The sequence below is a fragment of the Vespa mandarinia genome, chromosome 10 (genome assembly GCF_050613455.1).
Source record: "Vespa mandarinia isolate Hongniang chromosome 10, ASM5061345v1, whole genome shotgun sequence".
NCBI lineage: Eukaryota > Metazoa > Arthropoda > Insecta > Hymenoptera > Vespidae > Vespa > Vespa mandarinia.
In genome coordinates this window covers 4192321-4220187 of record NC_140819.1, presented here as the reverse complement: position 1 = coordinate 4220187, position 27867 = coordinate 4192321, and the positions used below count along the sequence as shown (strand labels likewise).

The following is a 27867-nucleotide window of genomic DNA, read 5'->3' as shown; positions in this document are numbered from 1 at the left end:
CATCGTCACGGTTCACTTAGTTCTCTCTTTCTCGCCCTCTCTCTCTCTCTCTCTCTCTCTCTCTCTCTCTCTCTCTCTCTCTTCCTCTCCTCTTTTCTCTCTCTCCCCTCTTCTCCACCCTCACCCCTCTCTACTCTACTTCATTACTCTCCTGCTTTAGTACACGTTAGAAAATCGATACTTATATTCGTCCGAATAGATATGTATGTACGCATTATCCAAAACACTCGTAAAAGATGGTAATCAAAATTAATCTGTAATAAATGGAGAGAGAGAGAGAGAGAGAGAGAGAGAGAGAGAGAGAGAGAGATCGTAAAATATACTTTTTCAAAGAGTATCGAATGACAAGAGAACGAGAATAGTTGAGATCTCTCTGAGAGAAAGAGAAAAAGAGAGAGAGAGGGAGAGGAAGAGAGAATTGGCTTTTGCTTATCGAAAAATATACTCGAGTGCAAATACCTCTTGTTGGTCTGTTTTTTTTTATCGTACCGACATCGCCTCTCTCTCTCTCTCTCTCTCTCTCCCTCTTTCATTCTCGCTGTGGTTTTTAATGAAAAAAAAAAAAAAAAAAAAAAAAAAAAAGAGAGAAAGAGAGACAGAGAGAGGATAAAAATATTGGAGGAGAAAAAAATAGCACGATTTAAATGACGCAATGAACGAAGTCAACAAGACTTCGAACGATTCAATCGGTCTAATCAAGTAACCATTTAAACGATCGTTTTCCATTCTCACTGCTCTCTCTTTCTCTCTCTCTCTCTCTCTCTCTCTCTCTCTCGCTCGATCTTTCGATCATTGATATTATTTTTCTATCTTTGTGTCTTTTTCTTTATTTTTTTCCTTTCTCTCTCTCTCTCTCTCTCTCTCTCTCTCTCTCTCTCTCTCTCTCTCTCTCTCTCTCTCTCTATTTATCTATCTATCTATCTATCTCTTTCTCTCCCTCGAATAAAAATTATCGAGCATAAGTAAGTTAAAATTCTGCTAACAAAACTGACTGACAATGAAGCACCACGAAGCTTTGGTAAAACCCCGTGCGATTTAACATTCAACTCGTTAATCATTTTGACGAGCACGAACGTGGTCCGCCTGTTGCTCCAGCCACCACTGGTTGAGGGTCACTAGGCGACCCAGATTTTCTTAAGAGAACAGCCATTACCCTTTTAACTTCATCTTTTATTACTGTATTATGTCGATGTATTTGGATTTTTTTTCTTCTTTTTTCATTTTGTTTCGTTTCACGTCTTATTCTCGTTCCATACTCTACTCGTTATCTTCTTCTCTGTATTTTTCTTTTTGCTTCTTCTTTTTCTTTTTCTTTTTCTTTTTCTTCTTCTTCTTGTTTCTCTTTCTCCTCGTCTCTCTTTTCTTTTTCTTTTTCTTCTTCTTCTTCTTGTTCCTCTTTCTCCTCGTCTCTTTTTTCTTCTTGTTCTTCTTCTTCTTCTTCTTCTTCTTCTTCTTCTTCTTCTTCTTCTTCTTCTTCTTCTTCTTCTTCTTCTTCTTCTTCTTCTTTTTTTGAAAACAAACACATGTTCTTTTCCTTCCACGATTGACAATGAAACGACTTGAGAAAAGGAGAGAGCCAGTTGGATATTTTCGTTTTATATACTTTTGTTACATCCTACCGATTCACCCATTTGAACCTTTTGGTCCGTTCACTCGTCCATCCCTCTACACCCACGACGATCAATACTCACCTGCTCGAGTACATACGTGCCACGCGCTGCTTCGAATAGGTACAGAAAACGTGAATACTCAACCCACTTTTCTTTTTTCTTGACTCCGTCCATCTTTCTATCTCTATATTTATCTGTCGCATTTTTTATTATCATTCGTATGGAAAATATTATATGCTATATATATATATGTGTGTGTGTGTGTGTGTGTGTGTGTGTGTATATTCTGTTATTATTCTAAACTATTTGATTGAATTATAATTATCTTAACGATTTGTTGGAATATAATTGAACTTGTATTTCTGAATTAATATTATAGTGTTATGTTAATGATAAATGATTAAAATTAAAATTTTAATGTTAAAACGTATTGTATTTATCCGATTGAATTCTATTACGATAAATCTTTTATTTATAATTTGTTTATGAATTAATTTACTAGCCATGCACAATTACGTAAATAGTAATTATTATATTATAAAATATCGTATTTACTTTTGTTAATTATTGAACAATTATATTCTCATTATTACGAGCTTCATATATTATTAATTATAATTTATTTATTTACTAATTTTTAAATATTTAATTGATTCTCGTACGACTATTATTTTATTTTAATTAAACTTTTTACTCTTACAACGTCATTTTATATATGTATATAAATCAATCTTATATTTTATTTAATAATTTATAATATTTCATTTCAACTTGTAAGATCATTAAACATGAAATAAAAAAAATCAAATTATTTATCTATTTATATATATATATATATATATATATATATATATATATATATATACTATCAAAATGGTTAAAACCTAATTCATACATATCTTAAAAAATTTATGTACATGTAATAATTAATACAAACAATTTTTATAATATTATATTACTTAAGAAAAAAAAAAAAAAAAAAAAAAAGAATCTTATGAAAAAATTTTCAACAATTTTATACAAATTCACATGAATTACGATTTCCTTTCTTTTTTCTTCCATATATACCATTACGATAGAATACATATAATAAATATTTCAAAGCTCGTAAAGCAAATAAGCGTACTTAAATGAGCGAGGCGCGATATGGAGGTCAAGGATTTAGGAAGTCGGCTGTATACTTAGATGAAAATTGCGAGGTAATTGCGAAAGAGGGATTTCTTTCGGAATTGCGGCCATCTTCTCGATCCACTTGCCATTTTAAAAAGCTTTCTTTCGTGGCTAGTGGTAAGCCCGCTTACATACATACATACATACATATATATATACATATATATATATATATGTATGTATGTACCTGCACAGACTCTCAAACATCTTTAGTTTTACTCTCGAATAGAAACACATTCTAAGCATTTACCACTGTCCCAAGAGAGACGAGAATAGAGAAACCTAAAGTTGCTTTACCAAATGACGATTACCTGCCTCAAGAGATATCTAAAACTTTGATTTACTTTTCGGTGGTCACCATTTAAAGAGAGTGGTTAATCATAGTTACGTTCTATTTATCGGAACTTTAATTGTTAATAAATTGGAACGTTTCGATGAAAAGTGAAAGTTTTGCTGGAAATTAAAAAGAAAAAAAGAAAGAAAGAAAGGAAGACAGAAAAAAAAAGAAAAATAAAAGAGAGAGAGAGTGAAAGAACGAGCATATCTTTAAAAAAATCTCGATTAACTGAATCTCGAAAGATCTACGAACCTTTGATTTACTATTTCTCCGTGTTTCTCCGTTCTTTTTTCTTTTTCTTTCTTTTTTCCATTTTTTTAAATTAAAAATTTATTCGATCATAATTACGTCGTACGTACTCGATCTTTAACCATAAAAATTAATCGTGTAAATGTGTCGATAAATATAAAAAATGGAAAGATTTTGTTGCAAATGAAAGAAAATAAAGGAAAAAAAGAAAAAGAATAAGAAACATAACTTTAAAAATTAATGATTGAGTTGACTATCAAAAGATATTATAACTTTTATTTTTCCTTCTTTTTTTTTTTTTTCTTTTTTTTCTTTTTTCTCTTTATTATTGAAAAAAATGTAATTACATATAATTACATTCTACGTATACTCAATCTTTATGTCGAAATTTAAATTGAAACGAATCTATACAAAATGAAAGCGCTGTTGGTAACATTATAGTATAAAGTGCCGAAGGGATAATGTTAGGTGTAAGCTTCCTTCACGGTCAATTTCCGATGAAAGAGTCTGCATGCAGATCTCGTTTCTCTAGAGACTCTCCATTTTACTACTTTTTACCGTGACTCTACGTGGTAAGGTCTTACATTCGCACTCTAAGGGTAAGTGAGAAAAGAAGAACTGCAGAGACAGAGACAGAGAGAGAAAGAGAGAGAGAGAGAGAGATCAGGTCAAGGGTAAACTCAGCATCCATATACGAAGCAATTTCTTCTGATCTCTACTACGTATAACATTACAAATTTCTCAAGCTCTTCTTCCGTGTTAACTCGATATTAAAGTGTTTTTTATCGGTATTAATAAATAATAGAACGGAAGGAATATCTATTTTATTTGATATTATCTGACGAAGAAAATTCCAATTAAACGAAATAAAACAAATGGATATAGTTTTCATAACTATTTCTTGTATTATATAATTTTACGATGTTACACGTTAACATATAGTTAATTTGTTTTATTACATTTTCTTTCTTCCTTTCTTTTTTTTTTTTTTTCTTTTCTTTTTCTCTTTTCGCGAACAAATTTTTTCAATTCATTATTAGAAAGATAATATATGATATATTTGTAGTAGTAAAAGTTATCTTAATATTTTATTTGGATTGGTTGATAAGTAATGGGGTTGGAATTTTTTTTAATACCTCAAATCTTCTAAATAAATAAAACTCATATTCAGTATCTTTTAATTCTTGAAAATGTTGACTATTAACTATTACTATTGGTCAATAGTAATGGCTTAGCATTCTAATTTAATGCAATGGTATAATATTTTAATAAAATATATCGAAAAATTTTTTTACGCGACTCGAAACTCGATAAACAAGAAAAAAAAATACAATAGTATAGAATCTTAATAAAAATATTGAAAATTGATTGGAAAAATCCAATATTAATTTATGCGAATAAGATTATATTCAGTATGATACAGTGGTATAGTATTCCAATAAAAAAAAAAAAAAAAAAAAAAAAAAAAAAATACTGAAAATTTCGCAGAAAACCTCAACGTTAATTATCGACCGACCTAAATATAAGAATTTCACGTTATATAAATTTTTTGTTGTACATAAAAAAAAAAAAAAACAAAAAGAAAGAAAAGAAAAGAAAAATTGGGTTACAAAGTTTTAATTAAACCATCAGAGATGACCCTTGATAAATCATTTAGAATGGATTCTATTCCATTGAGGTGAATCATTTCTTGAATAATATAACGTTTTGTGACTACCACCCCTCTTCTACCTACACACTCCCATAGGATTATATTCGCGTGTTAGATTAATATCAATATCTATGGTGATACATGAAGTTTATATCAAATTTGGATGTAACAAGGATAAAATGTATTTATGCAATATATACGATGCATTTATGGATATAGCAATAACATTTTCTGATATATAATGATAAATACAACAACATCGTAAATTCATTTCTTATAATTATATGAATTATAATTATAATTCATTTAATTATCGATAACATGTTATATTTTCATTGATGCTCTATAATAGAAAAACCAAAAATATAAATAATAAAATGACAAATAATACATGTACATATCTATATTATATAAGATGTAAAATATCAATAAACGTGAGTACATATCCATTGTATTATATCGTACGCGTAGAAGTATGTAAATTCAATGAATTTTCGATTTTATCAGATAACAATAAATTTTATTATTCATTCAGTTATCTCGCATAATGATTGGTTAAGTTAGTAAATAAATGAAATCGAAGAATGAATGACATATGATGCGTCAGCGTTCACACACACAAAACGCATAACGATACTTTACATCGTAAAGGACGATTGTATAAATCGGAATATTTAGAAATTTTGTTATAAAATAAATTCAAGAATAAAGTCAAGTTTAACAATTAACAATACGTTCTTTTATATATCTACATACGTATATGTGTACGTACGTAAGTATTTAGAACGTTGTCAGTCAATAATAGCGATTCGTAGACGATTTCTCATTCTATCAATTTTTCATTTTTTCGTTTGTAAAGGAAAAAAAAAAAACGAAAGAAATATATAGGTTTCATTGTGTAAGAAAAATTGTTTTTCAGATATTCGAAATACGAAAAGATCGATTATTCTTTTCTTCGTTTCGTATTTTTCGTTTTTTCCTGTTTCTTTCTTTCTTTTTCTTTTTTTTCTTTTCTTTTCTTTCTTTCATTCTTATTATCAGTTCACTGTTTTACTTTACTTTTTAGTTTACCTATACTTCGTTTACTTTAATAACACGACAAACTGAAATTCTCTCGCGAAAAATATGAAACTACTTTTTTCAAACTATATCTATAACTTCGAAACCAATGACGGATCCAACGAAATAAATACGTATGGTTCTCAGTTCGTGTAAATATTATTATTTTTTTTTTTTTTGAATTATCATTATTAAACTAACGAATTGAGATGCATACTTTTACGTGAAATTTCTACATGAAAATCATCCATTCGCTGTTTATCTGCAGATATGTAAACACATATATGTACTACAGATATACATACATATGTAGATATATATATATATATATATATGTAGATATATATATATATATATATGTATACATTTTTTACACAAAATTATACTTTATATACGAACAAGATAATTTTACGATAATTCTATTTTATGTATATAGATATTTCCAATATTGGAACATATTATTTTCAATACAAATAAAATTACGAGATAATGAACTTCAGATACATATTTATGCATACATACGTATTGAAATAAAATATTTCTGAATTATAATTTTTTCAAGTCAATGAAAGATACAATAATGATAATGAAATTTCGATACATATATAAATATTATATATATATATATATATATATATATATATATTATCATATTTTAAAAATCCATATACATTATTCTTAACGCAAATAGGTTAACACAAAAATAATGTATTTTTCTATTTTATCTATCTTTTTCTACAAAGGATAGGGTAATGCGAGAATAATATATTCTTCTATTTTGTATATGTATCTTTCTTTAAAAAAGATACGATAATATGATAATAATGTATTTTTCTATTTACCATATACATATTTCCTTAAAGAAATAGGTTAATACTAGGATCAAATATTTTTCTATTATGCACACTTAGGTATCTTCGTCTCCACGAATAAATATAATATGATCATAATATATTTTTCTATTTGTCATATATATCCTTTTATCGGTGAATAATGTAATATGAAAAAATAAATTATTAAATATTATATATTTTCATATACCTATACTTTAGGTTTTTTCTTACGTAGAAATAAAATAATATAAATCAATAAATGGAAAGGAAAACCATACACACATACACTCACGCACTTTTTCCTATCTGTAAAAAAAATTGTCTGTTATACAATTATTAATTGAAATAGCGTATAAACTTGTTTCGTTATTCTTAATAAAAATAACATCAATAATCATTAAAATTTTTAATTAAAAATTAAAAATTTTAAATTAATATTTAAAAACGTCTTTGAAAACGTTTCATTATCTCTCACTGTCTCTCTTTCTTTCTTTCTCTATCTGTTAGTCTCTCTCTCTCTCTCTCTCTCTCTCTCTCTCTCTCTCTCCTGCTTTATCTTGTCTATCCATCTATTTTCGACATTAACTACTCGAGTTAAGTCTAGCCACAACGCTTACATATATACCTACCACTTTCGTGAACGAACGATGTCCTAACGAAATTGTAGCGGCGACATAGAATGAATTAGAGTAGCAACCGGAGTCGTCGGACATTTAACGGAAGTACCTTCGATGCTGTCGAGAGAACTTCATCGTCTTTTCTGTTGCTACTGGAACTTCCGGTATAGGACAATAAACTTGCTTTCTTCCGACATAGTCAGAGAGAGAGAGAGAGAGAGAGAGAGAGAGGGGCAAAGAAAGGAAGTAGGAGAGAGAGAGAGAGAGAGACAGGGAAATGTGTGGAAGGAACGTTCATGTCACACGATAAAATGCAAATGACGCGGGAACGTGGCTTGCACAATAGAGGCATACATAGATAGACGTCTGCTATAAACCAATACGAACGGTAGAATATTCTCCTGGTTACATACACAGTAGTGTATATATATATATATATATATATATATATATATCATATTTGAATCGTTATGTATATACTAACAATAAGGTGTACTCTCGATCGGCTCGACGAAATCAATATGAAAATACACGGGCCATTTGTTCTGTATGTTTTTCTTTTTTTCTTTTTTTGTGGTTAAAAAAAAAAATTCATATGCGAAAATTCCCTATATTTTTGTTCCTGTCGTTAGAAAAAATAATAAATTTTTAATTGTTAAGTTCTTTTGGAGAAAATTGAGAAATTGTTTTTACACTGAATATATCGAAAACAAAAAAAAAAGTGATAATGTTTAAATAAAAAATGCGAAGCCTCTATCGAATTTTTTTTTCTTTTTTTTTTTTTTTTTTTTTTTTTTTTATAGAGATATAAATGCTAATTTAGGAAAATCATGTAATGAGGCTCGGTAGTTTTACTTACTCAGCCAAAAAAGAAAAAAAAAGAAGAAAGAGAAAGAAAATTAGTCTGAAGAGAATAATCGATTTTTAATATTATCCAGTGAATTTCGTATTACTATAAAGAATATCCCATATTTTTATTTCATGTATGAAAACTACATTGTTATATATCTATACTGTTTAAGCTAGTATATAGGCAATATCACTTACTCTCTATTTTATAATATATCTGTCTAAGTCATATATATATATATATATCTTGTTCAAAAATATTCTCTCAAATATTACGAGCATTTTGTGTAATGATTTATGAAGTTTTTTATAGATCGTAAATAGACATGTCCTGTTAAATCAATATACCCTCCCATAATGGATAACTTTAGTCCATCACCACGATATATACATATATACATATAATAAATATTTTCTTTTTTTTTTTTTCTTTTTTTTTCCATTAGATCTTAGTCCAAAGGAAATATATTTTTGACGCGAGGCAAAAATAAGAAAAAAGAGAAAAAGAAAGAGAAAAGAAAAAGGGATGAAAAATGGAAACGTTCTCTTCTTACATTCTTCGAGAAGAAATCGTTGTACGAATTACGTGGAAAATTGCTTTATCGTTTTCGTAAAGGAAAGAAGAGAAAAATGAAAAATCAAAGAAATAAAAAAGAAAAGAAAGAAAGAAGGAAAGAACGAAAGACAGACAGACAGACAGACAGACAGACAGATAGATAGTTAGATGGATAGATAGACAGAAAAGATTTTCAAAGAAACACTTAAACTGCCCAGGAAAGGTTTAGAAAAGAGGGAGGGAATAAAAAGGAAAAGAAAGGGGAAACAAAAGAGAGAAAAAAAAGAGAATGAAAAAAAACGAAAAAAAAGAGGAAGGTCTTTTTTCTTTTTTTTTTTTTTTATTTTTCTTTTTTTTTCTTTCTTTTTTCTTTTTTCTTCTTCTTCTCTTTCTTTTATTCCTACCATCCTTTGACGCATTTTCTCATCTATCGTTCTATCCTCCGTTCGCCAGTTTTTTCACAAGCCCCTCTCACCCCTTTTTATTTCTATCTCTCCCTCTTTCATCGGACTCGAAGCATCAACGAGCACGTCGTCCTTCGTAATATTGGAAAGCATCGTGCATGACCGCCGAACGTTCACAACCTTTCCTTTCCTTGCGTTTTATCTAGGTATACGTATGTATGCACATATACATACATATGTAATATACGTCTATGTACATACTCTTACGTCGTATACTTTGGTATATTAATTGAGGCTGCAATTTACGTAATAAAAGAAGCTTTCAACGTTACCTCGTAGGCGTGCTTTTAGCTAACCGAACCATCATCGAAAGCCAACGAACAAAGAGTCTCGTGTCGTAGGGCCTTGCATCATGCTAATTAATGGCTCATACTTCGCCGAGCTGAAATAACGACGTTCGAACGATAATTTAACGGAACATTCGAGCTTTTGTTGTTTTCGAGGAAGATAGAAAGAGAAAAAAAAAGAAGAAAAAAAAGACCCCCCAGCGAGAAAAGGAAAGAAAAGAAAGAAAATTAGATAAACGATTGAAAGGATTTTCTTTTTTTTTTTTTTTTTTTTTTTTGTTTCTTTTTCGTTCTTTAATTGTGAACGTGGTGGGAGCGGAGGGGAGAGGGACGATCAGGGAGGATCGAGAGGTTTTCTTCTTTTTTTTTTGTTTTTTTTTTTTTTACGATTAAAAGAACGAAAGACTCCTTCTCGCGGAGTGTCCTTTAATTATCGAGATAAAAATGAGTGGTAACCTTAATTCTATAATACTCGAGATTTCGTCCTGTCGAGATTTTCGTCGGTAAAATTCGCTTCGTTAATTCCTTTTCTTTATATGTATATATATATATATATATATATATATATATATATGTAATTAATTACAGAACACTCTAATACACATATATCGGACATTGAAAAAAGAAATGCAAATTATTATTCTATTTTTTTTTCTCATTGGATTTAATTCTATCTAATAAGAATTTTGTAACACACATTCACACACATACACACGCAGACACATATGCACACGTATATTAACTTTAACAAATTTTATTATAGTTATCATGTCTTTTCTACGTGATAATAAGATTCATTATGTATTAAATCATATATCGAAATCATATATTCGTACTAATTACAACTAAAACTTAATAGAATCATATTCTTATTGAACGAACAATATTATTCTGATGTATTCTCATTCTAATCTGAGAGAATTAGAATTGAAATAGATAAACTAATCGTAAGGGAATTGAATTGGAATTCTATTCGGAGTTAGTCCATTCAATTTATCATCAAATTAAAATTAGATTATTAAATTCTGTTTCGATATAATTCAATGATGTTTACTGTTCTTTTATATCTTTATTGTTTTCTTTCTATTCCTATCTGTTTATTTCTTTTTCTCTTTTTTTTTCTGCCTTTATACAAATAATACATCCGTCCTCTTTTGACACAATAAAATAGTGTAATACATAATTTTTCCTATTCGTTTTCCAGATAAAGAAAAACGAATTGTTATTGTTGATATTGTTGTTTTTGTTGTTTCCTCGTCGGACATAATTGTTATTAACTCACGGGATAATATCATTCTCCAAAATTTTCTCTGTGCATGATATTAAACCACAGTCGACAATTATCTCGTGAGATAATTGCATATTACCCGCGTCAGTGGACGAAAAATTAAAGCTGCCAACGATTAAAATACCTTAATTGCGAGATTCTCACTCCAATTAATTGATATATAGTATAGAGATAGAAATGAAAATATTAAAAAGGAAAAAAAAAGGAAAAAAGAATTTCAAAAAAAGAGAGAGAGAGAGAGAATAAAATTAAAACTAATAGTACTCATCGTTATTTTTAATAAAAAAAAGAATTAAAACTTATAACACTTTTGCAATTATTTGTTAAGATATTTCTCTATTTCGTTAATTAATTACGTGTTAATGAATTTTTTTGATACTATTTTATATACTCTCTACTCTTATGCTTATACATTATAAAAATATTACAATAATACATATTGTCGAATTTAATATTTATTCAAAATTGCGATATCTCTTATATGCAACAAAAAAAAAAAGAAAAAAGAAAAGAAAAGAAAATATCGTTAAACTACAAATGACTAAATGACTATAGATAATGTGTGCAATATTTACAAAAAAAAAAAAAAAAAAAAAAAAAAAAGAAAGACTTATTCGTTTCATAAAATGAAATATTATGAAAAAGAAAAAAAAAAGAAGTAAGATTAAATATAATTTCCCTGTAAATAAATTATTCCGTATACACCGTGGATTCGTTATAAAGATATATACGACGAGATTTATCGTTGAAGTGGATATTTAATTTGAAATTGCAATGATGTTTGCAAGAAAAAAAAAAAAAAGGAATGAAAAAAAAAATCTTTTCAAAGTTCGAACGAGTACGACGATATATAATATTTAACAAAGAAGAAAAAGAAAAGGAAGAAAAAAGGAAAAGAAAAAAAAAATACAATAACCTTTATTTGTTTTAAAGAAGAGTAGCAACGAAAAAATGAAAGAAAATAAAATAATAAAAAAAAAAAAAATAAATAAATAAATAAAATTGAGTGCACCATCGTGAAAGTTTCTCGAAAGCTTGAGAAACATTATATCTTATATTCACATCGATCAGGTACGGCTCGAAGGTTCGAGCGTACCACGGACACCTTTTAGAAGATGCTTGACAACTTTCTTTCCTCTTTTATTTATTTATTTATTTATTTATTTATTTTTTCGTTTTTTTCTTTTTTTTTTTTTCTTCGTTTCCAGGAAGAGGAAAAAGTTAAAGGGAGAAGGAAAAATGCAGTAACCTGACCTAGAGAGAACTATCGAGCGGCTGTAGTATTTCACGCCCACTCGTCCGTTCTCTCGTTTCCTTGTTCAGTCCGTTCACTTCGTGCATCGAAATTGCAGGCCAGTTCTTTCTCGAAAACTTTCGAGATTAATGCGACGGAACAGTTCCGCGATCTACAGCCATTTCAAACTTTTCATCGGTTTCTTTCAAAAAGTTTTTCAACCATTAAAAATCTCTTGGTTTCTTCGTACATAAGTACATCGTTATTGTTCAGAATTTTGATATAGTAAATGATCTGATATCATTTAATAATCATCTTTCCATCTAATCTTTTGCTTCCTTCTGATTATCTATTATCTCGAATATCTTCCAGGAATATTCTTTATAAATAGATATATATATATATATATATATATATATCTATTTATAAATATATATATATGTATGTATGTATGAATATATAAATATAATATAGACATAAATTAGTATATTTTTCGAGTGGTTTTGTTTGAAGAAAAAAGAGATAAAATGAAAAACAAATTAACACGACAAGCTCAAATTCAAGTAGTATTTATTACAAAATCATCGTTCTTATGAGTAATCATGAATCATCTTAAAAATCGAATGGCGATAAGATATCGTTTATCTTGAAAAAAAAAAAAGAAAAAGAAAAAAAAAAGGAAAAGAAAGAAAAAACAAGAGAAGAAAAGAAAAAAAAAAGAACTTATATACTTGGGTGATCAGTTGTGTCAAGGATTATCGATAAAAATCATTTTTAAAAAGCTTTCGAGATTCGATGAAAGATGAATGAAAGAAAACAGTGCACCGTGGAAAAATCTTTTTCAATATCACGATGGCAAATAGATCCGCCTTTAGATCTTTCGTCGTTGAAACATAATAGATGTTTTCAAAGAACGAAGTCATTTTAAGCGACTCGTTTTCCATAACGGAACACAGCAAAGTTTACGATGGAACGTGAATTCCGTTAGTACGTAAGTTGCTTGGAAATGCATTTTTAATGCAAGCTCAGCCCCGCCGGTTCCTTGGCTTTTGCATTCAAATCGATTCGATGGAAGAGTTACAAATATGCAACGAAGCTGACAGAAGTTTTAGTTAAAGTTCGAGGATGAGTTTAGAGAGAGAGAGAAAGAGAGAGAGAGAGAGAGAGAGAGAGAGAGAGAGAGAGAGAGAGAGAGAGATAGAGAAAAGAAAAAAAAAAGATAAAAGACAACAACATCCGCTCGATAAAATGCTAATTAACAACTTCAAGTTTATCAACTTGTTACATATATGTATATATAGATATTTCTTACTCGATAAAAATAAATAAACGCTTTGTTGTTTTTCAGAATCAAAGAGAAAAATCATGAAATAATATTCGATCTAGAAAATAATAATTGATATCTATATTATCAATCAAACATTTTTTTCTTTTTAAAAAATCAAAATAATTTCAATTAATTTTATTTATCTAAACGCACACACACACACACATACACGAACAAACAAACAAACAAGCAAACAAACAAACAAATAAATAAATACGATAGAAATTAACCAACAAACTCAATAATATACGAAAATGAATGGTAAAGCATTTTGAGAAACATACACATGACTAAAACGTATTCCATAAATTTTCAACTGGAAATAGGAAAGCTCGAAATTGCAGATATGAACTCGTTTGGAAACACCTTTGCTCATAACCACGTATTACCAAAGATGAAAACGTGTGCTTGGAAACTGGAAAGTACATTTTCTCATTGACTTCAATCCAACTGCTTGGCGACTCATAACGAATTGCATCCCACATACTATATTGTTAGTAATTTAAAGAAACGGGTTTATATCATGTGGATCAAAAATTGCATGTACTACTATATATTGAAGTAGAAAATATTGATTCTCATTTAAAAATAAAAATAAAATATGTGAGAGAGAGAGAGAGAGAGAGAGAGAGAAAGTGTGTGAGAGAGAAAGAGAGAGAGAGAGAGAAAGTGATGTGAATGCATTTTTCGATTGCATATACATATATATATATGTACATCGCATATGCATGTAGAAATGCATACGAATCAATTTCATTTATATCTCGCATTGTTATTAATATTATTTAATCCACTACAATTGGGATATCATGTATAACAGATTACTACGTTTGAACAATATAGTTATTATAATAATAATAATTATAGTTATATTTTATAAATATTATTATTTATGAACTAATATATTTTCTTCCTTCTTTCCCTCTCTCTCTCTCTCTCTCTCTCTCTCTCTCTCTCTCTCTCTCTCTCTCTCTCTCTCTTTCTCTCTCTCTAATTAACTAAATTATATAATTATATTATTTCTTATAACTATCGGTTATAAAAAATAAATTATAATATTTTGACTATAGTATATAAGTAATTATACAAACTATATGATCGGATTGATATTAAATTCTAGACAGGATAAAATTTCATTTTTAATATAAATTTTACGTTTGATCTAATCACCCGTTTAAAACTCTACGCACATATTTAAAATTTAAAAAAAAAAAAAAAAAAAACAAATAAAAAACATCCAACGATCGTGTATGCATACAAAAGAGAGAGAGAGAGAGAGAGAGAGAGAGAGAGAGAGAGAGAGAGAGAGAGAGAAAGAAAGGAGGAAAAAGAAAATGAAATAAAGAATTTTGCATGGTTTTTTTTTATTCCTTTTTGAATTATCATTATCACATTTAAATGAGATTAGAGATGTTATATAGTTTATCATAGTGCGATATCATGGAATATTGTAAAACGTTAGAGTGAAAAACTGAAATGAAAATTGTACGTAGGCTTTAACGGAGCTACCTGTTGAGCTACTCGTTCACAAGCAACCAGGCCTCTCTTCAGAGGCCGGAGTCAGTCAAAGTCAGCCTTAAGCGGCAAGAATATCGTAAAGTGCTCGATATTTTTCTAAGACAAACTTTCTTCCTATCTTCGTAGGATATTGAAAAGGAATTCCCAATTCGAGAAAGAGCCGTAACATTTCTATCGAATCGATAGTTCAACTTTATTCGTTTTTCGGCTTTACGTTTCTCTTCTTTCAATTTGTTTCAATAAGTCCAGAAATTTTTCTTTTTTTTTTTCTTTTCTTTCTTTCTTTTTCTTTTTTCTTTTTTTATTTTTTTCTTTTTTCTTTTTTCTTTTTTTTTTTTGTTCTTTCTCTCTATTCGATAAAACGAGAAATATCTCGTTTATTTTACGCGATTTATATTTTATACCTATTGTAAGTTATACTTAAGTGAAAAGAAAAAAAAAAAAAAAAAAAAGGAAAAAGAAAATTAAATAACCATAACGAATTGGCATAATTTAGGAGAAACATGATTAATTTCTCTTTGATTATTTTATTATTATAATTAATATCTGTTATTAATAATTAATAATTAATAAAAGTGAATCTATTAAAGTGAAATAAGATTTAAAAAGAAAGTAATAAATAAATAAATAAATAAATAAATAATAGATATAAATTGATGATAATAAAAATGTTCCGTCATATATTAAATTAAATGACAAACAAAGTGTTAGTATAACAATTTTTTTTTCAACTATCATTCTTTTATGTTGTGTTAGTATAAAAAAAGTTTTCGATAGAACGACATTTGAATAAAGCATAAGTTCGTGAAATTATTAATTTACGATCAGACCACTTTCATAATCACCGGCTCATCATATAAATATTATAAGTTTGTAACTTGAAAATTAGATTAATGAGGATTAAAAAAAAACACTCATAAAATAGAAACAATCAGATCATTGATTTAAGATAATTTAAGATACCATGAAGATGAGTTTAACAACCGATTTTTCGATATGATATGATCGTGTTATATTATAATTAAAGATTATAGAATGAATTCAACGTCGTATTTAAATTTAAAACTAAGTATGAATGGGCACATACGAAAAAAAAAAAAAAAAAAAAAAAGAAAAAAAATATTTTCATATATATTTATTTCGTCTCTTTAAAGTTTCAAAAAGTATCGTTTATATATCGATCTCATCGATCGATAACGATAAACAAAATGAACAGAAACAGAGAGCTTAGTGATCACGCTAGTTACTATCTTGACACGTAATAGCTTTGATCGGACGCATCGAACTGCAAGACTTAAAATAGATATTACTTTGTCAAAGATTATGTACCAGATGATAGTTAAAAGGCACTTCTATTTTTTCATATTATCGGAAAGAAACTTGACTGTTAGTATCGTTAATCTTCAATAATGTCATGTAACTTTTAAATCATACGCTTATGCGATATATGCATCTGTCTCATTTTATTTATTTTTTGTTTCTTTCTTTTTTTTATCATAAAATTTGTTTCATAAAATTAATTGCTAATTCACATTTGAGAAATAATGTTTATTAAATATAAGCTCTATTATCATGTAATTAAAAATATTATAACAAAAAAGTATATGTATATAACGTGAAATTTATAGTATTGTATAGTATAACGACTATACATATATATATATATATATATATATATATATATATATATATATATACATATAAATGGCGTAATTAAAGATATTTAAATAAAAAAGATATTTAAATAGAAAAGAAATTATATTACGTAAAAGTCATGGTATAAAGTATTTATTATTAAAGTTATTATAATATGTTTATATCACATTATATAATATAATTTTATTTATTAAAAAGAAATATAATAAATATAATAATAATAATAATAATATTTTTACTTTACTATAGTAGAGCGTGATAAAATTTATAACATAGAATGGTATAAATATATTAATAAAAATACTATAAAAATTTCTCATTATATAATTTTCTTTTTTTTTTCTTCTTCTTTTTTTCTTTTAGGAGAAAAAAAAATGAATTCGTAGAGAACGAACGTACTAATTTCGTCATATTTTTTTGGCCAAGAAATAAATCGTTAATGAACATAAAGCTCGTCAAACCTTTTCAATCGTTTATATAAAAGAAGATTGATTCCTTTTCTTTTTCTTTTTTTTTTTTTTTTAGAAGAAGGATAAAACAAAAAATTTGAAAAGATCGTGCGCGTCAATACGTTTTATACAAAAGATAGTATTATACATTCCGATCGTATCACAGGTTCAAGTGTGAAAGGCAAAGATAAATTTTTTGAAAAATAAAAATCTCTCTGGTACTCGTACAATTTTCACTTTGGATTACGATTCATCGTGCAACCGTGGAGAGAGAGAGAGAGAAAGAAAACTGAATATTCATTTCGTTTTAGCCGATTTCATTTTTCCCTAGAATACGCATTTTCTCGTGCAACGAAAAAATTCCTACGTAAAATTTACCACTCGATAGAATTTTCTACATAATTAAATATTTATGATTAATATCCGTTCAATTATCTTAACTTTTTCTCGATAATTAAGAAGGAAGGAAAGGAAGAAAGAAGAAAGGAAAAAAAAAAGAAAGAAAGAAAGAGAAAAAAAGACTACAGAATTATTTGCATTCTAAAATTATTGATATTTATAATAAACTTAGATGCATGTAAATGACAAATAATTGTCATTTACAAACAAACAAATAAATAAATCGATACGATTCGCGTGATTAATTCGTACGACTAACTGCTTAATTTATCGCAATTGACATGCCATAGGCGTACCAGTATAGATACATCATTTGAGAGATCGTAAAGCTTCGTAAATTCGGGAATGCTTGATGTGGAATTTAATCGGCGACAATGACGGTGCAATTAGTACGATTGGAATCGTCGATGGAAGAATATAGTTCGGAATTTAACTCGTGTTATAGATTATTAGGCTTTGAAATAATAACTAATCACATTGATATATATTAAATTATTACATTTATATAAAAAATAATTTGTAATAATTATAGATAGACCTCATAGATATCTATTATATAATATTGATTTTCGATAAGGAGAAAAAAAGAATAGGAAAAAAAAGAGAGGTGGAAGATTAACAAAGAAAATTTATGAGGTCGTATTGAAAGAAAAAAAAAAAGAAAAAAGAAAAAAGAAAAGAATTTGGAATTAATGATCGTTCAATCGAAATTTATGAAAGCCACAAATATTTATTTTCTATGTAGATAAAAGGAGAAGGAAAAAAAAAAAGAGAATTGTAAGAAGAATTATTATTATTTTTTTTTTTTAAATATATTTACTTAATATTTTATTAAATATATTATTATTAAATATAATATATTATTAAATATATTTAATTATTAGAGATTGAAATACGTAATTTGTAAGAAGTAGTGATAAATCGTAAATGTATAATTTATAAAATAATCTTATCAAATATTTATTTCCTCGTGGCGGACATTAACGATTGTTTTTAAGAAAGGAACGACCAGTTAAGTCACCGCGCATTCTTCCTCTTGTAATCGAATCACCGACATCATTTCTCCTTTTATCCTCGCGAAAGTTCCTACCCCGAAATTCCAAATCCGTCTTATCGATCGTTGTCCTCGTCGTCGTCGCCGTCGTCGTCGCCGTCGTCGATGTCGATGTCGTCGTCGTCGTTGTTGTTGACGTCGTTGTCGTCGTCGTCGTCGTCGTTGAAGTTGGCTCTTGAACGATTTGGATTTTCTCGATGGAGCGAACTTCCTCTTTCGACATGGACAAAGCGACACGAATGATCTCTATCATTTTCTCTGGGTCCTCCGTTATTTCCTCTTCAATTTCTTTCCCTTCCTCTTTTCTCTTCTTTTTACGAAGCATCTTGTCGGATTCATCGATCGACTCGGGCCCCACCTTAAACTCCATTTTATCGACCTCTTTCAACATATACCTATCTACCTTTTGAAAGTCTTCATTGTCATCAAATATATATTCCTTTGATGATACCTTTACGTTATCCTTTTCGTTTTTCTTCTGTCTCATTTCCATTTTGTTTTGTTTGGTCTTCTTATCGATAACGTAGGTAGCATTGGTTATCTCGCTCTTCAATGATGTCGTACTATTCGTCAGTTTTATTCCAGCAATCGAAGGATTTTCATGATCCAATGGATCGTTCTTCCCACTTCGAAATGTCGTAGATGTAGAACTTGTGATTATTTTCTCGCTTTCTTCTTCTTCTTCTTCTTCTTCTTCTTCTTTTTCTGCTTCTTTTTCTTCTTCTTCCTCTTCATCCAATCGTCGAGATGAGGAACAGAAAGAAAAGGTCTCATTTTCCATCGTTAAACTGTCTCTAGATATTTCTTCTTCCTCGTCTTCTTCTTCTTCTTCTTCTTCTTCTTCTTCAACATCATCCTCTTCATCTTCTCCCTTCTTCTCTTTCTCCTCGATCTCCGAACCAAAGGTAATTCTTCTTAAGAGACGTGTCAAATCGGTGATAAGATTTTGAATGTAAGAGAGCGTCGGCGTGTCACCTTCCTCCTCGGTGATCTTAGCGCAAATCCTCAATTCCTCCAAGGCCTCGGCAAATCTACCAAGTTTCACCAAGGTCTGAGCTTTAAGGAGTTTACCATGAAGGATCCATTTATTCGAACCAATATCTTCAGCGATTTCTAAGGTTCGGTTGCTCATATTAAATGCTTTAACAAATTTTCCAGTTTCCAAATAACATCGGCCAATCTCATGATGAATCCAAGCACGTAAAATCGGTTCTTCTAAATTTTTCGATAAATGTTCCCAGGCACGAGCCGCGGCATCCAAATGATCGAAACTTAAATGTACCTTGCCCAAGGTCAAAAGTGATTGCAAAATTAAAACTGAATCGTTACTTATTTTCGCTAGGTATACCATTCTAGCGACATTATTCACAGCTCTGTCGTGTCTACCAAGCATTACGTGGGTCAAGGCCAAATAACGATGAGCTTCAACTTCGTATCTTTTAGGCTCTCCAATTCCTGACGAAACAGCCAATAATTCTTTCGCATATCGAAAAGATGCTTTAACGTTGCCAGAATGAAATGCTGTTTCTAATTTCTTCAATGTCGTATCAGCCACATTCCTCAAACGATTTAACATAGCGTTTGATTGTGTTAGATGTAACTTTGAGAAACTCGATGTCGTTGATGATCTATCCCAAAGATTTTTATGCTCATCGAAGTAACTAAATTGAAAGGATAATTCTCTGATTTATTTCGAATGAATTAAAAATTATATTTTCGTAAGAATTATACTTTGTTGTATTTTTATATCTACAACTGTACGGATAAACGAACAGTGTTTATAAACTTATAACAATGAAATATTAACGCGTTCATTCTCAATCTATCGTTGCATAAATCATTATGCACCATCTGATACCTTCGATAAGTATCTTGAATAGAATATTCACTGTTATGCTCAACATGAATCTCATTATCGTTGATACTTGTTAGAAAACTGATCGGATTTAAGAGATTGGAAAAATACGAAAGTAGTCGACTTCAACATTAATTTTCTATTTTCTTATATTTCTTTTTTCTTTGTTTCTTTTTTTTTAATAAGCTTCCTTTCTATTATCAGAAAGTTAGTTTTATAAAATCTATTCATTAGTGATTCTCATGACAGTAAACACGTTGATATAAAAATCTTTTATTATTTGAAAAGAGTAATAAAAGATGAACAAGTCAAATATTTCAATATTTTATTTGAAAATAAACAATATCGTATCGATGTTTTTTAATGAAAATTTAGTTTATTATTTCTTTACTGATACCAATAATATACTATTTATTGTAGTAATTTATAGCATATAACAATTTATATATCGCATATACTACATATCATTATATTTTTTCTATTTTTCTATATATATATATATATCTTCTTTTTTAATATTAAACTATTAAATTACAATATATAATAAATTACTCTAAACAATACTAGTAATATTTAGTAATAGTTAATAATAATTAATAACATATAAGAGTGATTATATGCTATAAAAAAAGGATTTATATACTATAAATTACTACATTGATATTATTTATTTCGATAGAAAATATGTTTCACAAAATTGTCGTCGTTTATCGATCACTTCAACGTATTGTCATTTATAATAATTTATACTAATCTCATAATGATACTAGTGTCGATTTCTTTTTTTTTTCTTTTTTAATTTTTTTTTTTTTTACTTTTTATTCGTTATATATTAAATATCGAAAATTTCCATATTATTTTTTTGACTTTTTTTTCTTCAATTTGAATATCTCTCTTTATTTTTAATAAATACGAGAAAAAAATATTAAACGAGATAGTTATGTTGATAAATACCTAGAAAGGCGAAGCTTACAGATATTACCTGAGAACTTCGTTCACGGATGAGAAATCTGGAGATTCTCTAAGTACATTAGCGGCTTTAATGGCAGCCACTTCGGGGCAAAGTGCGATCGTCAGTTCTGATTCAGGTTTAGTTTTTGACAAGAACTTTCTCAAACGTTTTGATGGATTTTGCCATGAGTTTATCATAGTTGCCGTTCGTCTTGCCGCTGTACTATGGCTACCATCGCGAGGACAAACTTTTGCTGCTCTATGATACAACACCAATGCAGTCTCATAATTTCCCCTGTAAATAAAATCATTAATCATTTCATTAATTTCAATATTTTATTTGCACGAAATTAAATTAATTTTCTTTATCTGATAACATTTTATTATATCATTTAAAACACTAATGAGATACACGTATCATTAGAAATATTTCCCTTGATTGTTTACATCGATCTAACATTGATTGATCAAATATTTTTTTTTTTTTTTTTTTTTTTTTTATTGGAATAAAAAATATCTATTGTAAGATTTGTGATGTAACGTTGTGCCGCCGTATGTGATATAAAAACAAAAAATGTATAAAAAAAAAAATATATATATATATAAGAATAATAGTTAGAGCAACATTGCACTCAGATAGGATAAAAATCAAATTATTATCTTGCGTAACTTCGACGAAAACATTTATTTGATATTTTCATCCTACCACATGTAACTTAACTTTTTTTTCTTTTTCTTTTTCTTTTTCTTTTTTTAATGTTGCTCCATCAACACAGAATAATATCCCTTTTAAAAATACAATAAACATTATTATATACTTTTGATACAATTGATCAGCTTCGTAATGCAATGCCTGAGCAAATCGTCGATCGTTTCCTACTGAATTCGTAGCCGTAGAATTTGTTTTCTTCGTATTATGTGCACGATTAACAGCACGTTCAATGGCCTTTCTTGTCTCCTCTATATTACCAAATTCATCTTTAATTTCATCGTCAGTCAATATAGTTGCGGATCTCGCTTTCGAGTCGGTTCGTATCAACGTCGATGTCATCTTAAATTTCCATTATCATCGTTGAGAGAAAGATAACTTTCATGTTAAATACAAGTTAATAAGAGAAGCCTAACAGGCTTAAACCTTAGGCACAACCTAGAAACGTTTATGTCATCGATAAAAAAAAAATTTCAAACGAACGAAGAAAGTCTTTTGTTTAATCCGTTTGTCGTAGGAAAATTTTCAATTGGCGAATGAATTAAACGATATTAATCTAAAAAAAAAAAAAAAAAAAAAAAAATTTATAATTTATCGATTAAACGAATTGTAAAATGAAAAATTTTAATTTCCACCTACAATAATCCTAACGTCGAACATGATTCGACATATTTTAAGATAACACTATATATATGTAATATCATATTTTCATTAAAATAAATTATGTTTAATGGATATGTTTTAATGGGAATGAGCAAAGCAAGCAGATTTATTTATTCTTTAACTCATTCTTTTGATTAATGGATTAATTTAAAAAAAAATCATTTTCTCTCGATGGGCACCTTTCTCACAGACACTTTATTTACAAATATATATATATATATATCACGTGACGTTTACAGAACAAAGTCAGATTATATATATACGTATGTATGTATGTATGTATGTATATATATATATATATATATATATATATATATATATATATATATATATATACAACTATACATATATGAGAAACTCGAAGAATCAGAACAGTTGAAAGCAAACAAGCGAACAATAGGGGAGTTTCATATAGATACATAAAACCAAAATCCAATTTTAGTGTATCACATTGTATATATCTCTTGGCAAGTGATGCCGAGGCTCATTTGTAATTTTCGAAATCGATGAAACCAGGTCTCTCTTTCGACGGAGCGTATTGAGCAAGCAAAGCCTGTCTCGCTTTCTTTTCGGGATCCTTCGGAGGACACGGCAATATCGTATTCCGTCTACAGGGTAACTTGAACTTACGGTCGATTGGCTTACAACCAGGCATTACTGAAAGTCTCCGTTTCGCTGGTACTACTTCCATACTACGAAAAAGAAAATCCACATCGTTCTTCAATTCATCTGGCATCAATTCGAGTATAATCCGTTGTCTAATGCCTATACCGTCCGTAGTTATCATCAACCTTTCAAAATCGACCTCGTCGATTATGTTGAGAGTACGAAAGTAAAAATCTACCTGTCGATAAAAAAAAAAAAAACTTTTCATTAACATATACAATTACATAGTTAACGCGTTCGATGTCAATGTTAATCATTGAATTTTACAATAATTTATATTTTATATTTAATTAATATTTTGTAATATAATATCCGTTTGATTTTCCTTTTTTCTTTTATTATTATTATTATTATTATTATTATTATTATTATTATTATTATTATTATTATTATTATTATTATTATTATTATTATTATTATTATTATTATTATTATTATTATTATTATTATTATTATTATTATTATTATTATTATTATTATTATTATTATTATTATTATTATTATTAGTATTATTATCGATAAATTGTATTATTACTAAATATATCGTAAATAAAAAATCCGAATTTTTTTGTCTATCTAAGAAACGTTAAAACTTAAATTATGATGAATAATTATATCAAGTGAAAAAGATTTCAAAGGGAGAAAAATTTGTTGATATAAATGTATTTATATTCACGTATATTACCAGATAATCGATACCAAGCTTTTTAGCACTGGCTATCGCATTAATAGCAGCCTCCTTTGCTTCATTTCGATTGTTTTGACAGATCTCGACTAACATCATCATGTGACTGGCATTTAATATCCATTGTTCGCATTTAGCTTCGACGGCAGAGTCACGCGCCTTTTTAGCATAATATCGTGCAAGATCGAAACGATAAATCTCAATCAAAAACTTAGAAAAATCATGAAAAAGCCAAGCCAATTCTAAGGGTTCCGAAGCAACAGACAATCGTTGGCGAAACGTTTTAAGTGCATTTTGTCGCGTATTGATCTTCACCCACGCTAACTCTCTTTGACGTGGTAATCTTGTTGTGCCTACTCTTAAATGATGCTTCAAATATCTTATCTTCGTTTCTTCATCACGTAGACTCATCAAATTCCTCGTATCGATATACGCCCACGCTATCATTTTATAAAGAGCATTCAGACATTTCTGCTTTAACGGGAACATGTTGTTCGAGTACGAATCAAATTTGTCCTTTATACGTTCGACGTATCTAAAATAGCGTAGGAGGAAGATTGATCAATGTTGAAAAAATATCTGATAAAAGTAACTTTATTTTAATTGTATTCCTTGGAGGATTCCGTATAACACGGGAAATAAGTTTATAGGAGGCACATAAGTTAAACAGATATAGATTATATATAAATATGTATATAATATATATATATATATATTTGGATTCGAAATTATAGTATATTTATAAAAGTTAGTTATAACTTTATTATAAACAATTTAAAATTTTTAGTTATTTTTAAACTTTTTCTTTTATACCTCGAAGTTATAGTTGTAAAAGAAAAAAGTTATTTTTTTACTAATATTAAATTATTAATAACAAAGATTAGAGAGTTATAAGTTATGTATTAATGATTCTTTCTTTTTTTTCTGTTCTTTTTTCTTTTTTTTTTCTTTTTTCTTGTATACTTGACTGCAGTCTTTTCGATACAATCGTCAAACGATATAATAGTCATCAAATATATATATATATATCTGTGTATCTTGTTATACCAGTCTTTTTTTACTGTAGTACACGAGTCCTTTTTTTTACTATGTTATAGGAACACCATTCACAATTTTGGTGTCATGTTATATGAATCTATATTGTACGAAACCGTGTTATACGGGGATCTATTGTATTTCATTGAATATTTCCCGATTGTTCTGGAACAATATGCAAGATGTTCCATAAAACTTAATCACTTGAATCCTTATCGATCGTATGTCATTTCTGACGTAACATTGCATCTTTATCGTATCGGTCGTATGTCACGTGGGTAGTAACAAGACTGAACAAATAAAATCATACTGATTGCCAAATGTGCGTAGTATTTGCTTTAAGATTTGAATAATCAATCAATAGATAACAACACATGGAATGATATTTCGATTAATATTTTACATTTATGTTGATATTTTTTAGATCAAAAATAAAATAAATAAAAGTATATGAATATTCATATATGTACGTATATATAACTTTCATTATTTTATTATTTATATGGACTCGAACCAATTAGAAAATAAGATAAACGATATTTTTAATAATTTCGAATAAGGTAAGATTAGATATCAAAAAAAAAAGCCAAAAGAAAAGAACCGAAAAAATAGAATTTTTAACAAAATGAAAAAATTATATTAAATTTCTGTCAAAATATAATCTTTGACAAGGTGTGTTTTATTATAAAAAAACAAAATATATGAAAAAGAAATAAAAATATAATCTAGAAATAAAAAATAAAAAAATATATATATATACATATATAATTTAAAGAAAAAAAGTAATTTTTGAGAAAAATATCCAATTTTAAAAAAAAAAATTAAAATTTTGTTCAAAGAGTTATACTTGAAAAATAAACAATAATCTCCTTCCATTCTTGCAGCATGTAAGCTTCGTAATAAAAAGTCCGCAAGTATGATGATGTTACATTTCTTAATTTTCTTTTCATTTTTAATCATCACTTTGTGACCAAATGTTCTTGCGCTTCTAGCGAAGAGCATTACGTAAATTGGCGATGTCATTCGTATAATACTCTGACGAAATTCCGTATTTTTAAAACTTTCCTGCAGGATATGTAGCAACATCTTCGACGATTCTTTATTCGGTGATTCGAAAGTTTGTTTGTCTTCAAGCAATTGTTGACGAAACTCTTTTTCGACAGCCATATGACGTAAATAAACCCTGGCTATGGTTTTTCGCAGCTTTGCATTGTACATTTCTTCTTTAGCAACTGGATCGTTCACCTTGAACTTTGATTGATCCTCATCAATTCCTAATCGTCGTCGAGTCAATTAATGATAGTCCATCAATTTGGTTTCTTGCTTATTTATTTTTTTACATCTAACATTATCGTATTCAGACTTTGATATGTCATTGAACTGAATTGTATGTCGGAATTTTTAATATTATATATATATATATATATATATATATATATATATATATATATAATATTTATTTACTATCAATTATCTTTTATATAATTACAAGTTTAATGATTAATGTTGAAATTTTCAATAAAAAATATTAATGTTTAGAATAGTACAATGAATCAATATTTTTTATTGACAATTACTATAGTAATTCTTTATCTAATGGAAATTTGATATACGGTAATATTGGTATTTTTAATAAATAAAATATATTGAATCTACTTCGTTAAATACTAATATTTTTCATTGAAAATTTCTGCATTATTTATTAACCAATTCAATAATTATATGACTAATTTAATAATAACATAATAACTTTGACTTTCGATTTAAAAAAAAAAAAAAAAAAAAAAGAAAAGAAAAAGAATCAAAAAGATTCAAATCAAAATTTGAAACGATAACGTAGAATAGTTGAATTTAGAATTCAGATTGAAGTCTTCCATTCTTGCAGTTCCTCTCACCTTCGAATTCGTCTGGTTCCACACTGAGCTTCTCGATCAATACTTTGCGATACTCTTCCAACTTTTTGATCCACGGTAAAAGACGTTTCAAAGCATCTGGTACAGTGTTTCGACCGACACAAGTTTCTATTGTTTCATTGGCCCGATAAATGTATAATTCGAAAGGCATTTTACGTTGTCGTAAACCATTGTAAGCATGAATCAAACTATAGCAAAATTCGCCCATTCGGTAAAGCGTATTCACTCTCATTTCTTTTACTTGATGATTATTAGGATCTACAAAGTATTCATATTAGACAAGTAATTTTTTTATTATTATTTTTTTTACTATTATTGTATTTTTCTCATATCTAGGTATATGATTTATATATATATATATATATATATATATATATACTTTTTTATTTATTTATAATTATTTAATATTTAAATTTATATACATGTACTGTTATGATATATCTATATTAATAATAATATTATATTATTGTATATATAAAAATTATAATATTAATTATAATTATACCTATTTCCATGCATTTCTCAGAAATCTGAACGGCTATACTATATCTGGTGAAATTGAACTGGGCTTTGCAAAGGCCAAGAAACAACCTTACGTCTTTGTCGTCGTCGGCCAATTGTATTGCTTTTTGAAAATAAGTTATCGCCTGGGTATATTTCTCCAGCATAGTAAAACGACGAGCCCATTCTCGATAAAGAATCTTTTCCTGAAATATTTCAGTTCCTCCATCCTTTTTTTGTTTGCGCTCGCTAATAGATCGCGACATTTTCTAAAACAATTAA

At 28.1% G+C, this 27867-nt stretch overlaps 3 protein-coding genes across 4 annotated transcripts in view; 1 reads left to right on the top strand and 2 right to left on the bottom strand.

Moving 5' to 3' along the window:
* LOC118446333 (uncharacterized) overlaps nt 1-27867 on the top strand; it is a 93990-nt gene that overhangs the window by 62891 nt on the left and 3232 nt on the right. The window lies entirely within an intron of this gene.
* On the bottom strand, nt 13822-22464 carry LOC118446179 (outer dynein arm-docking complex subunit 4). The gene is made up of 5 exons (XM_085659819.1): nt 22232-22464; nt 21445-21708; nt 19508-20268; nt 14623-14647; nt 13822-14017 (listed from the first exon to the last, which is right to left on the bottom strand). The coding sequence occupies exons 1-5, from the start codon at nt 22462-22464 to the stop codon at nt 13822-13824; spliced, it is 1479 nt and encodes a 492-aa protein (XP_085515945.1).
* LOC118446178 (outer dynein arm-docking complex subunit 4-like) lies at nt 23270-27851 on the bottom strand. The gene is made up of 5 exons (XM_035876530.2): nt 27590-27851; nt 27067-27342; nt 26019-26445; nt 24137-24671; nt 23270-23629 (listed from the first exon to the last, which is right to left on the bottom strand). The coding sequence occupies exons 1-5, from the start codon at nt 27849-27851 to the stop codon at nt 23270-23272; spliced, it is 1860 nt and encodes a 619-aa protein (XP_035732423.1).